A 13,600-nucleotide genomic window follows, 5' to 3' on the forward strand; every position below is an offset into this window, starting at 1 on the left:
AAATAACTGCTGTTTAGCTTTGTATGAACTGGCCCTAAGCCACTGTCTTTTGTTAAAGGCGTGTTTATTTTTCACGCAGCTAACAAAGCAAATTCATGGCATCATGGCAGTTTCCCCAGCAAGACGTATGGTATTATAGCCACCTCTCATCTCTGTGCAGGTGATTTCCTCCTGACTCAGATTCAGAAAGGGAATAAAACACTCTGCTCTCACCTCCTCAATTTGTGAAGGGCTGCAAAAAGGAAAATGTTTGCCCAGTGCTGTGTCTCTGAGCTGCCATAATGGGAATGGCACACGCCCTATATGGGTGCAATCTTCTGCATGTTTAGACAGAAAAAAAAGTCCTACAACATCCAGCACTTCCCTGGCAGCTCATCCAAACAGATACAGGACTGTGCCCCAAACCAAATTTACGGCACAGTCCTATGTGTGTCTACTCCAAAATAATTACCATTTTCTTCAATGGAGCTTACTCCTTAATGCTTGGCTTGCAGCCTTCTTGGATTTGCATGAGACCATAGTCCGGGCATGGACTCAGTTCTTTGACACAAATTCCATGTGGAATCATTGAGTCGTATTGAATGGTGGTATTTCCCTGAAAGCAACAGCTCCATCAGTGAAAGCAGGCATTGGGGCATTGCCCCTCCTCCCTGCAGCCCCCACACTTCCTCAGAATATGCCCCACAGACTGGGAAACCCATTGCAGGACATCTTTTGGCAGCATGGTGGCAAGGGAGGGCAGAGACATCCACAAGTGTGGCCCTGTATTTAACCCGCTCTTCAACCCATCTCAGAAAAAAGCACCTTGTGATGACATTCAGAAAAGCAGGGAAGGAAGCCAGAATGCAAGTCAACACTTTTTCTTCCTGTATCCCTTCCTAATGATGAACCATAATGAAAGCACCAAATTTTTAATTTGAGAAGCTTCCAGTCACCTTCTTGGTTAATTCTTGCTCCTTCTTCCTACTGGTGCACGCAGAAAATGCTGACTGCATTTTGTGTATCGATCCCCGAATATACTGAATGCAGATATGCCTCCCAGTTTTGCTAATCCTTTGAAGTGAATTGACGTGGTGCTGAACTTGCCATATATTTATTGACTGGGGGGATGGGGGGGCTTCCAGGCACCAAGGAATCTATATTTTTGGCTGATTGCTTTCTAACTAACACACTACAAAAAGAATCATCCTTAGTATCTCAAGCATTTCAGAAATCCAGATAAAGGAGAACAATGCCTTTTTTCATAAATGTCTTCTTGCCAGAATTGTGTGCGCACACACAATGGCCAGCTTAAAAATATGAAATTCTGACTCAGAACGCAATATACCTATTGTTTCAAATGGTAAGAAGAAGTAATCTAGGTTATTTGAATATTATCAGCATCAGCTTGTTCAAGCAAGCTATTTGCCTGCTTTCATATTATGACAAAGCTTCAGACCATTTCCAGGCAATTGTGTGTGTGCATGTAACCCTTCTATTGTTTCTTCTCCTGTACTACTCACATAGAAATACTTACATGGTCCATATATATCGATTTGTATATCAAATACCAACAAGACTATTCCTTTCCTACAGAAGTCTCCTGCAAATTTTTAATTTTCAATTTCCCTCTCCTCTTTTTTCTGTTTGTTTTGTGGAATGCTGTTGGGCAACTCATGGCCTTCCAGATATTTGGTGTACAACTCCCAGAATCCATCACTACTGGCTACAATGGCTAGAGTTGATGGGGGTTATATGTCTGGAGGACAAATCACCCAGTACTACTTTCCTTCCCTGTGTTGCAGTACGCAGCATTGTCTATTCCAGCAAACCTGCAAACCCAAGTTCAGATAACTCCCAGAACAAAGCAGGAAACCCTCGCACCCTGTCCCTTCACTGTACAACTATCTGATGAACTGGTTATCATGCTGAAGGGGCTGAACTGGGGCAAGTTCAAGTGATGTAGGAAGGAAACAATTTGTTGTTGTTTTATTACTGCATTTCTATCACACTATTTTATGTATTGCATTAGGCTGCAATCCTATTCGTATTTTCCTGGGAGTACGTCCCACTGAATTCATTGTGCGTCCTACCTCTGAGTAGACATAAGAATGCACTTTAACAACACTGAATACAATCAGCAAAATGCCCAACCACCAAACACTGAATAGAAGAATTACGTTATTTTAATGGAATGGAAGCTGGAGTTTTAAAATGCATCCACTACTCTGGTCAGTAGCCCCAATGTATGTTAGCCTCCAAACTTGAAGGCTTACATGGATCCTATGTGTGGTGCAGCATCAGAGGTAGGAATCCAAAGAATCCTGCCCTCCCAGGTGGTGTCAAAAGGCCATAGGATTGCACCATAACTGAATACCTTTAATCACACGTTAATCTTTGTTTGTTTGTTTTATCATTGCTACACTGCCCAGTAGCTGAGGATCTTTGGGCAGGTAACAAAAACTAAAAACACACAAACCACAAAATTATCACATCAACATCTTTCTATTTGTATGTCACCTACTCCCCAAAGGTCTCAAGGTGGCTTACAATAATAAGCAACAAAAGCACAGTAATTGCAACTGAATCAGCATAGAGGCATAGCTGCAGCCCAGGAGAAAACACAATATTAATTAAAAATGCTGGGAAAATAAAAAGGCTTTCACCTGGTGCTGGAAAAAATACAAAGTAGGCATCCGGTGTGCCTCTTTGGGGAGCTCATTCCGTAGCCACAAAAGCCTTCCTCCTGATAGCCGCCTGCTTCACTGTCTTTGGTGGGAGCTCCCAAAGAATGACCCCCAAAGATAACCTCAGTGTCTGGGTAGGTACATATGGGAGGGGGCAATCCTTCAGATGACCTGGCCCCAATTTTCTTAGGGCTTTGAATGTTTATACTAGCACTTTGAAACAGGGCCAGATGTCAAGTGGCAGCCAGTGCACCTGGAAGAGAACTGGTTAATATGTTCTCGTGAGCCAGTGCCCTGTTTTGGATCAGTTGAAGTTTCTGGATGATTTCAAATGCAGCCCCATGTACAGCACATTTTAGTAATCCAAACAAGAGGTTACCAGAGCATAGATAACTGTAGCTAGGCTCTCTCTGTCCAGATGGAGTCATAGTTGATATATCAGCTTAAGTTGATAAAAGGTGCCACCAAGTGTACTGTGCCTCCAGTGACAACTCCGGATCCAGAAATCCTCCAGAATGATGAACCTTGACCTTTAGGGGAAGCGCAACCCCATCCAGAACAGGTTGGATTGAATATGCCACTGCAATTCGAATCTTATTCTTAGCTGATATCAACTATACATCAACAATTGGCACAGCTTGGTCCATCTAGCCTAGTATTGTCTGTTCTGGTTGGTAGGAGCTGTTCAGGCTATGAGGGGCAGGTCTTTCCTACCACTTGCTGCCTGATCCTTTTAACCATAGATATCAATGACAGAATCGGAGAATATTCTTGTAATGTACATAGTCTACCTCTGAGCTATGGCACTGTAACATCAAAATTCACTTCCCCAGTCCCTAGACGGTATTGTACAGCAAGATGCTGTGTGTAAGTAGCACCACATGTAGGAAAATGCCCCTGGTGGCACCTGTATGCATGGAAGCGTGTATCTTCTCATCTGCATCAAAACATGGTGGGAAGCAGGACTGCTCCTGCCCAGTAAAGAATTGCTGAGGATCATATTGTGCTTGTGAGATATGCCTGAGGCCAGTATCCCTTGCACATATGCACTGATACTCTTTAGCTGTGTAAACATTCTCAGAAGATACGTCCCTGCATCTAACCTTTCTGCACGGGCCAACCAAAGACTGGGTCAGGGCACCCAACCTAATGTTGCTACATATTTTAATTTTATACCCAGGATACTGGAATTAGTAGCTTTCATTCAGTGTCATTAAAAGGCCGACTGTTGTGTTTTTTGTCTGTCTATTTTCTATTTAACAGGTCAACATGGTGATCGGCATTTTGGTGTTTAATAAACTTGTTTCCAGAGATGGAATCCTAGATAAAAAGCTCAAACACAGAGCGGGGTAAGCAGAAGTGGGGATTTTTTTCCCCAGGCCTACTGAAAATCTGAACTTGCTATCAAGTGTCTCCTCCCTCTATCTCTTTCTCTCAATGTATATGTGTTCTTGTGTGTGTTATTGTTGCATTCATCAAACATGTATTTATTTGATTGTACTTTGAATCTTTTCCTTAATTTAACAATCTAACTGATTTTATTCATTACCACAACTGCATTCATATTATCCTCACAAAATGTGACTGAGCCATAGTAAAATAATAAAACACAAGTATGGTGGTATTAAGTCAATCAGAAGCCTGAATTATTTATCATGTCACACTTGCCGATTTTCTAAAAGCAAGAGCGGCTTAGCACAGAATGGAATTTAGACTTATACAGCTTTGATAAATTATGACAGTCCTCTTTCAGAATTGCAAAAGCCCATAAAAATAGCATGGATAATATTTTGGCCACTTAACTGCTTGTGTATGCCAGGAGTGGGCAAAGGATAGACTTCCTTTTTTTTTTTTTTAGTTTACAACACCCATCAAGCTTCTCCTTTGACTATGCAGATGGGAGTTGTAGGCCAAAATATCTAGAGGTCAAGTTGCCTACCCCTGGTGTATAACATAAAAGTATCAAGATAAAACACTAAGCACGCAACCTATTGTATCTGGAAGAGAACAAAATTGCTGTATTCTGCACTGCTGCTGTCCACAGATCTTGGGGTATGGCCCTCATGCATGCAGGGGTTCCCCATTCCTAACTGTCTCTTACATCCAGCGTGAAATGCCCATTCACAAGCAGAACACCCCCCCTTCTTACAGGGGTTTGGATGAAGATGGAGCGAATTAGCGAATGAAGGGGCTCCTTCTGTTTGTGGAGGAGAGAGCTGCTTTTCTATGCTGGGAACAGAGGAGAAAGCTTCCCTCTCCAACACCAAGCTGTTCAAGTGCCTGTATAGTCACCTCTGGCTATCAGGCCAGTGCTTAATTACAAGGCTAGACTTGGAGGCAGAGGGGCCTGCCGCTAACAGAATGGGGAGGCAAGGCAAGTTCTGCATTGCAGCCCACTCTGTTCGAGAGCAGATTGGGTGGACATAAGGGGCCCCAGGCAGAAAGAGGAGCTGGCAAAGCTCCCCTCCCCTCCTGCTGTTTATGAGATTATTCCATGAACAGGACTCCATCCACAGGAGCTCTGGATCTAACCCAGAAAGTTTTGGCATGCATGGATCTCCCAATAATTGTGTTATTTTATCCAATCCTGTTTTCCAAATGTTAAACGGAAGTAGAGTGCCATTTACAGTGCAATCTCTACTGAAAAGTTAATGCCACTGAGTTGAGTACAGCTTAGTTTGGGGCACAGTCCTATGAGTGCTTAGACAGAAAAAGGCCTCCAACACCCAACGTGACTGACTGGGATCTGCTGGGACCTGAAGGACCCTTTTTCTGTCCAAATATGCATAGAATTTCACCCTTCATTTTGTTTTGAAAGAAATTGTTTGCTCTCTTTTCCTCACTGGGTTGATCTCAGAAGTGATAGATCTAAACACAGGCTCGCTTCCAGGTAAGTACATATAAGATTGCAGCCGGAGAAAGCAAGTTAGGCATAGTTTTTTCTCTCACACACACACCATAACCCCCATGCATCTTGTAGGACAGGAATAACTAACCTGTACTCTCAAGAGTTCTACATAGATTGCATTTGGGGGGGGAAATATTTCCATTTCTTATACACTACTTTGTGGGCTTTGGTCCCAAAACATGCATGAACATTATTAATATAGTGTTTATTCTCATGTCTCATGTTTTTTGTGTTTATATGTGTGTGTGAAACAAAACAAAACTTTGAATATTGCTATTTTACATTGATTTTATTGTTGCGATAGGTTATGTTTATTTTTATTTTTTTATTGATTATTTAGAATTAAATAAATAATGAAGTAATTTTCCATGCAGATTCCTTAGTAAATCTCAAGGGGGAAGAATAAAATTGTTTGAGGAAAAGATTGGTCCCTTAGGCAAGTTGGTCTTCATAGCCCTAAAAACATCTGGGCAATTGCACTATGCTGGGGGTGACCAGTCTTGCTCAACAGAAGAGCCACATGCAGTGAATGCCGGATGTTTGAGAACCACTAGTGGGCATCCATGGGTGGCTGTGGTGAGTGGCAAGCGGGTGCCCATGGCGGCAAGTGCTGAGCCGCAAAATAAACTCAAAGAGACGCATGCAGCTCCTGAGCCTCACTCTGGCCACTCCTGCACTATGCCTTTGACTTGGAGTTTCTGGTCTTGGGGTACCACTTAAGACAAGCTTTACAAGTAAACTTTGAAAGTAAAGCCTATCCTATAGGAGGGGTAGTTTGGGAAATACAAGTTTCCGTGGGCTGATCGAGAACAAAGCCAGTGTTTTTCTTAAATATTCTCCTCCATTATATAAAAATACAGATACTTCTGCCAGCTGGTCAAATTCTTACACTGTATATTTAGATAGCACTGATATTACTAGGTTGAATGGAGGCCTGAAATAGCCAGGCAGTGCCTTTGCTGTAACATACAGGGGAGGAAGCTGGAACTGGTTGCTGGGTGTTGTGTGTTGTGATATAGTGCTCTGTACCAATATGTGTGTGTGTGTGGGTGGGTGGGTAGGTGGGTGTACATATATATATGTATACCCACACAGAGAGACACATACACACATTTTAATATTAATGCTTGCCTACTGTGTTTTATTAAAGTGAAATAAGATTACCATTTTTGGAGCCTGAATTAATATTTTCATTAAATTCCATACATTTCAAATCCTGTATCCAGGCCAGTATCTACCATAAATTCAGAATGTGCATATTCAATATAGTTATCAAACCTGCTCCAATAATCACTTCCATTGGCAGAATGAGGAAACCATCTTAATTTGTGGATATGTTCCAATTACACTTGTTAATGAATTGAAGGTATGTGTCCTTCACTGCCAATTTTTCTTGTTCTTTTACCTTGAGAGACGGGCATATTGGCCTTCTAAATGGTCTGAATAGAGAGATTTCACCTTGTGTGTCTTACACTAGCACATGCCTGTTTAATTCTGTGTTATCAAGGGACATTTCTCTCTGGACACTGCAGACTTTTAGAAAAGAAACCAAACCAAATCCTTATGGAAGCATTTGACCTTGCATGAAATGACTTCCTCCAAATAGCATTAATATAAATATATATTAAATGTGTAAAGCAAACAATGTATGGTACAAATAGAGTTCTGTGATAAATTAGAACATTGCATCCTGAATAAGTCTACTTGCTATTTTTTTTCCTTGCATGCCATCATATTTAAACAACTAAATTTCAGTAGCAACTTTTTTTGGTGACCAAAAATTCAATATTTTGTTCTTTTTTGTGGGTGTTCTGTTTGTTTGCAGTCAGATGAGTGAGCCTCATAGCGGTTTGACGCTCAAATGTGCCAAGTGTGGAGTAGTTTCAACAACAGCTTTGTCAGCCACCACCGCCAGTAATGCCATGTTAGTCCTAATCATTTACATCTTCTTGTTACAAATCTTATACAGTGCATGTGGAAAAGAAAAGAAAAAAACTACAGTGATGAAAAGTTATGATTACTAATACTGGACATAGTTAATTTAAAAAAAAGAAAAAATGGCAACCACACTTTAAAATTCAATTGGGGTAACATGTAAAAACTAAAATCAGTCTTTATATATCTATATTGCTGTCATTGGCTTTCATGTTAACTAACAAGTTGCCATCCTTAAAAAAGATTTTGATATATAGATAAAGACAGGGTTGCATTTGTCCACCAACTGTTCTGCAATGCCACTGTCACTGTTCTCTTTCCTCTCTGCTACTGTCTAGGGCGTCTCTTTGGAGTTCCTGTGTCGTGCTGCCTCTCCTGGCTCTGACTTGGATGTCTGCAGTTCTGGCGATGACTGACAAGAGATCCATCCTATTTCAGATACTCTTTGCTGTGTTTGATTCTTTGCAGGGCTTCGTCATTGTCATGGTCCATTGCATTCTCCGACGGGAGGTAAGAAGCTGGTTCTGGGGGTAGATAGTCATGGGTCTTAACCAGGCAGGTGGCTCTTCTGTTCAGTTCATCAGCCTCCAAGTAGTGGCGAGGGTGCTTTGCTTCCCCACATGAAAAGGAATGTTACAAAGGCTCTCAGTTTAACCTTCCTTCCGTTTAAGGGTGACACAAACACAATCACAGTAACTCCACAAGGTAAAACTCTTAATTTTCTGCCTTAAGTTAGTATCTAATGTTCTTTTATCGTTCTAACATCTGTTTTCCCTGTCATTGTAACCAGCATTGAGAAACAGAGTATCTCAATGGTGTCAAACTTTGGTGGTCACAAGAGCGCCAAACTCCCCCATGTCTTTCTTCTGTACAGCTTTTCCAGAGCCATCAAAAAGGGGGTGTCTTGCTCATGGACTGCCTTGGAAAAATTCTGTGGTTAACAAAGACCATGTAAAGATTCATTTTAAAATGAGAGGGTCGTACAGGTTGGTGTGCTGAGTAAATGTGATTTCACTTTCCATTTCTACGTAAAACTTCAAAGCATATGAATGCCGAGGTGAAAACCAGCATAGCAATAGAATTTCTGGGCCTAGCATCTCACCAGATTTCATCATGCAGTCAGGAACAATTGTCTCTTATTGGTTGGGTCTTCTTCTGGGGGTGCACCCCAACTGAAATAGCAGGGATGCATCAAATGTGGTCTGAAAGTGACTAGGTTTGTGTAATGTGACAAACATGGTTGACAAGCCATGGTGGGTTGCTGTGCTGTACAAACCCAGCCCATTACCCACAGGATGTCTTGTTTGAGAGAAACCCTCCACTCTGGCAAACCATCGTTGTTGGAGATGTATACAGTATGGCTGTCATGTTGTCCAAACCCCAATGACTGACCACATCATGGGTACCAGGAACTGGCCAGTGAAGCACTTGGCAACTAGGGATTAATCCTTGCCTCTGCTGCCAAGCCCACCTGGGCCACTACAAATGGCTAAGTGGCACTCTCGAGTGAGTCCAAATAGCCTTTCCCTGACCTTTGTGTTGGTTTGACAACAATCGAAGTTGACCTCTCATGCCAAACCAAAATTATGAATGGTTTATACTCACAATAAGAGGGCAATGGGATTTGTACCACTTTCATGGCAAGAACTGTTTGTTTGTTTGTTTGTTTGTTAACTGGACTCAACTGCCTCAAAGGAGCCCAGAAACTTATAAAATGTGACCCACTCTGTTTATGAGAGCTGTCAATTTTGATAGCTAGCTGTCAAAATGCCATAGTTTCTTGACAGGGATATATGTATTCATGCTCACGAAATAGCTAGCTTTGGGCAGCACTGACATATCGCATTGCTTTGCATTATCCCACCTTTTTCCTTGAAAGGAGCTCAAGTCAGGTTGCACAATTCCCTTCCTCCTCTCAATCTTACCCTCACAACAGCAACCCTGTTAGGTAGGTTAGGCTGAGAGTCTGCAGGGGTAAGGAGCCAAAAGTCATTACTGAGTTCCATGACTGCACGGGGACGAAAACCCCAAACTCCTGAGTCCTAGTCCAGTGCTCTTAACCACTACACCACACTGCCTTTATGAGGTAAACAGAGGAAATTATCTGTATGGGAGATGACCTTGAGCTCCTTGCAAGTGGAGAAATGCAATAAATAAATCCAGTAGAAAAGTTCTAGGGAATAAAGGATTTGAGATCTTAGTATCACATTTACAATTAAACAACAAACAGCTTTTGTGCACATATGTGCTCCAAAAGTTGCCATATCAACCACTTCACAAATAATACTGATCAAATGGAATGTTTTGCCCCTTTGATATAACACATATGTTGTGCAATTGTAGACATTTTTACTCAGAAGTAATTCCCACCATGTACAAATAAATTTACTTTCTGTTATGTTCAAGATTGCAGCTGTAGTCTAGATATTTTTCCATATAAAAACTGATGCCTTGATTTAGCTAATAACAAGAAATACCTTTCAGTAAACCTTATCAACATGTGTAATGCTAATAGAAAATGAATAGAGCAGGTTATGTTTTCCATTCCTTCATCTGAAATGTGGAATATGCCTCTATAAGCCTACACTATAAATCAGAATGTCACGTATGTGTCACAGATAATGCCACATCTTAGAGTAAAAGTCATACCTGTTTTCCTCTGCTCCTATTATTATGCATTTAAATACATAAAATATAAACACTTCCTATAAATATTGCATCAGTATGTTTTGTATTGAAACAGGTTGCAACTTTGGAGAGGGTCAGCCATTGTAAATGACAAGCAGACAGAAGCGGCACCTTGTAAAGGCAGAATCTAAGGAGGTGTTCACTTTTGCCTTGACTTTTTTGAAACATCAGTCTAGTGTAATATAATACAGGAGCCCCAGCCACTTTGGATCTGTAGGCATGTTTGGAAATTTAAGCAACTGCTATAGGTGCCACCACAAAAGATCTGAGTAGTCACGCAATGGCTGCTCTGGGGACCTGGTTGCCAACAGTGAGCTAGGGAGAGGCAGGGAGGAGAAAAACAGTGAGGCTGGGTAGAGGGAGAGGGAAATAGCAAGGCAAGGGGGAGAGGGGCGAGGAAGAGCAAGTTTTAATAATCCTAGGCGCCCCATGTGTATGTAATGCTAAGCCATATGCCCATGCTATGCACATGGACAGAAAAGACTGCACAAAATGCTAGACCTGCATGCAAGCCCTCCCCTCTCCTCATCTCATGGGACTGGGGCAGGAATGAGCCAGAATTCTTTTAAGAACCAAGAATCGTGGTTTAAAAGAAATCCCACCCAATTGCCAAATAAGCCAACAACAGAACCTAAGTTATTTTGCTGGCAAGCAAATTATTTCCGTACGCAAGAACAGAGCAGAAATCTGTTGAAATGGAACAGAATTCTGTTTTTTCTGTCTTCCAAAGCACAGAGCAGAGAATGCAGAAACGTGAGGGTAGCACTAAACTGTAGTTTGGCTTTATGCACAAACACTGTATGAGGAATGAGATGGCATGTGGGAATACAGCCTGCTCTGAACCTAATTTGAACAAAACAAGATAGGTGATTAAAGGAGCATTCAGAAATGTATTTTTTCCTTTTTCTATTATACTTATTTGATCTCTGTTTAGCATTGCAATCCACAGTCTCCCTCCTTCCCACCACCATACCTCAATTGCATGAACTTAAAAGGGGGTGTGGGAGAGAGAAGAAAAGCGCATGTGAGGAGCAAGGGCAAGTTAGAAGAGCGCTGAATTGGTTACTGTTGCCAAGGAAACCACTTCCTTAGTACCGGCACGTCCAGCACATCTGTCTCTCTTGCTCTGTCTGGCTCTGAGACAGTCTTGCTGCTTCATGTTGTGGGGGTGGAAATCAAGAGGACGCTTTATAGGACTACACCATCGGCACCAATTCTGTGAATATGAGAAGAGCAAAAGGAGCTGCAAGCAGAGATTCGAAATGTACTTCATTCACTTCTGAACGCCGAGCCCAGCGATCATTCTTTGCTCCCACCTTGAGCTTGAACATATTACTGAAGTCTCCGCATATGTTCTTTAGGAGATCATAAAGGACAATGGTGTATCCTCCCCAACCGTGAGAGGAGCAAACATCAGTGATGAAATTTACTCCATGTGTAGTGCAGTCTCAGGTTTGGTCAGGAATAAGCCCATCTTCTTGACCATTTTTTCCTCGTGCGATTGTGTTTGCCCACTGCTGGTACCAGTTCTGGTATTGCCATGATACCCAGAAATTGAATCAAGAGTATTTTTGTGGAAATAAACTTCTTGGATTTCTTCCCATTAATCTTCTAAGCAGTCTTAATGGGAACATTTATTAAGGTTGTCTATAAGTGGTAAAATAACAGTTGCGGTTTCCTATACAAAACAAACAATGACTGTGATTCTACATCCACTTACTTGAACGTAAGCCCCACTGCATTCGATGGTGCTTCGTTCAGAGTAAACACACGACTGTGTTGCATGCTACTATAACCATGGTCCTCTTTAAGTATTTACTTTGATTTAGCCAATTGCACTGTATCATCACAAATAGCACTACAAATACAACTCTGTACCAAGGGAGAAAATAAAGGTTAATCAAATATAATATTTGTATAATTTGGTTAATAAGTTTGTCTATGACTATTCTCTGTACATACATGTACTAAATGCTTGATATTTCTCACCAGGTTCAAGATGCATTTAGATGTCGTTTAAGAAACTGTCAAGACCCAATTAATGCAGATTCTTCAAGCTCCTTTCCTAATGGACATGCTCAGATCATGGTTAGTTTTAATTTTATCTTCAACTGCTTTTCAGGTTGCATCCCATGCATACACGCACGTATGCGCATCATGCACACATGCGTACACGATCAACTTGCAGCTGTGTGCAGATTTACATAAAAATAAAGCACCCCAAAGCACAAGTCTGTATTTAATTATGTGCATTTTAATGTTATCTTCTTGTATGTATGCATTATGAGCATCTTCCACTTTTTCACATGATTTTCTATCATGTAGTGTGCTTGCCTCCTTTTCTGCATGGAATGGAGATTTCTAGAGAAGAACAGTTGGATCATGTAGGAATAACAATGCAGCAATGACAACTTCACTATATCAATATTTACGCAAAGCATTTTGAAGCACTTTACACCTATTATCTCAATAATCCATACTTCTGACCTATGCAATAGAGCAGTAAGACTAAGAGGAGTGGCTTCATTAAGATGAATTCATGGGTACTTCCTAGCTCAAATTGTTGGCCATTGTGCTACATCTCTGGTTACTTTTGTACCCATTTTTAAAACTAGTAATTACTTTGACAGGATTTACTTATAATAAGAGCCTAACTGCACTTTATAATGCTAGTCTGAAAAACAGCCCCTAATTTGCTGTCGCAGGCAAGGTATGTAACCCAAGATCTCATGAAGAACCCACAGCCCAGCAAGAAACTATGGATTCTCTTCCTGGGCTGTTCATGGTTAAAACAAAACATTCTTAGCATGGAATCTGCACAACCCATGCTTCAAACACAAACAGTGGTTCAACAACAACCTGCATACACAATGTTATGTGAAGAGAGGTAATTGTCTTATGGGACAGAGGAGCAGGGAAGGAGCCCTTTTGGATAGCAATGAGTATTTCATTCTAAATGTGTTAAGCCACCCCTACTTCATTTGAGGGAATCTTTGTTCACTCTACTGACTTCGTCCCTTGTACTTGTGCCCCAAAGTTCTGCCCAGATGGCATCACTGAGAATAAACCCCAGTTTTATCCCTATAGACTCAGAGGAGGAGGTTGACAAGGGCAGGTGAATCCTGCAGTCAGAACTGAAAGGAAATGGTGATATGCTCAGCACCGTAGACAAAGAGCACTTTAGAGCAAGGAAAATGGGGGTGGGGGGAGAGGTGTAAAATGAGAGATATTTTCTCTTTATTCCTGAAAGACATGACACATTAAATGGAAATTCCAGATGATATGTCGCAGAGATATTCAAAATGAAGCAGCTAAGTTAGTGGACCAGAAATAAGGGAGTTTTGAAGTTACAAGCAATTTAAAGGCAAGGCTTCCTCATACTTATATTCTGCATTAGCCATTA

The 13,600-nt window shown here is 41.3% G+C and overlaps 1 protein-coding gene across 1 annotated transcript in view; it reads left to right on the forward strand.

Annotated features, from left to right (window-relative positions):
* Window positions 1-13,600, forward strand: part of ADGRB3 (adhesion G protein-coupled receptor B3) — a 499,090-nt gene that overhangs the window by 444,104 nt on the left and 41,386 nt on the right. The window contains exons 22-25 of the mRNA XM_044421464.1: window positions 3,930-4,015; window positions 7,400-7,498; window positions 7,848-8,019; window positions 12,190-12,285. Coding sequence (XP_044277399.1) covers window positions 3,930-4,015; window positions 7,400-7,498; window positions 7,848-8,019; window positions 12,190-12,285 — 453 coding nt within the window. The remainder of the gene's footprint in view (window positions 1-3,929; window positions 4,016-7,399; window positions 7,499-7,847; window positions 8,020-12,189; window positions 12,286-13,600) is intronic.

The sequence above is a fragment of the Varanus komodoensis genome, unplaced genomic scaffold (assembly GCF_004798865.1).
Source record: "Varanus komodoensis strain SLA01 unplaced genomic scaffold, ASM479886v1 scaffold12, whole genome shotgun sequence".
Classification (NCBI taxonomy): Eukaryota; Metazoa; Chordata; class Lepidosauria; order Squamata; family Varanidae; genus Varanus; species Varanus komodoensis.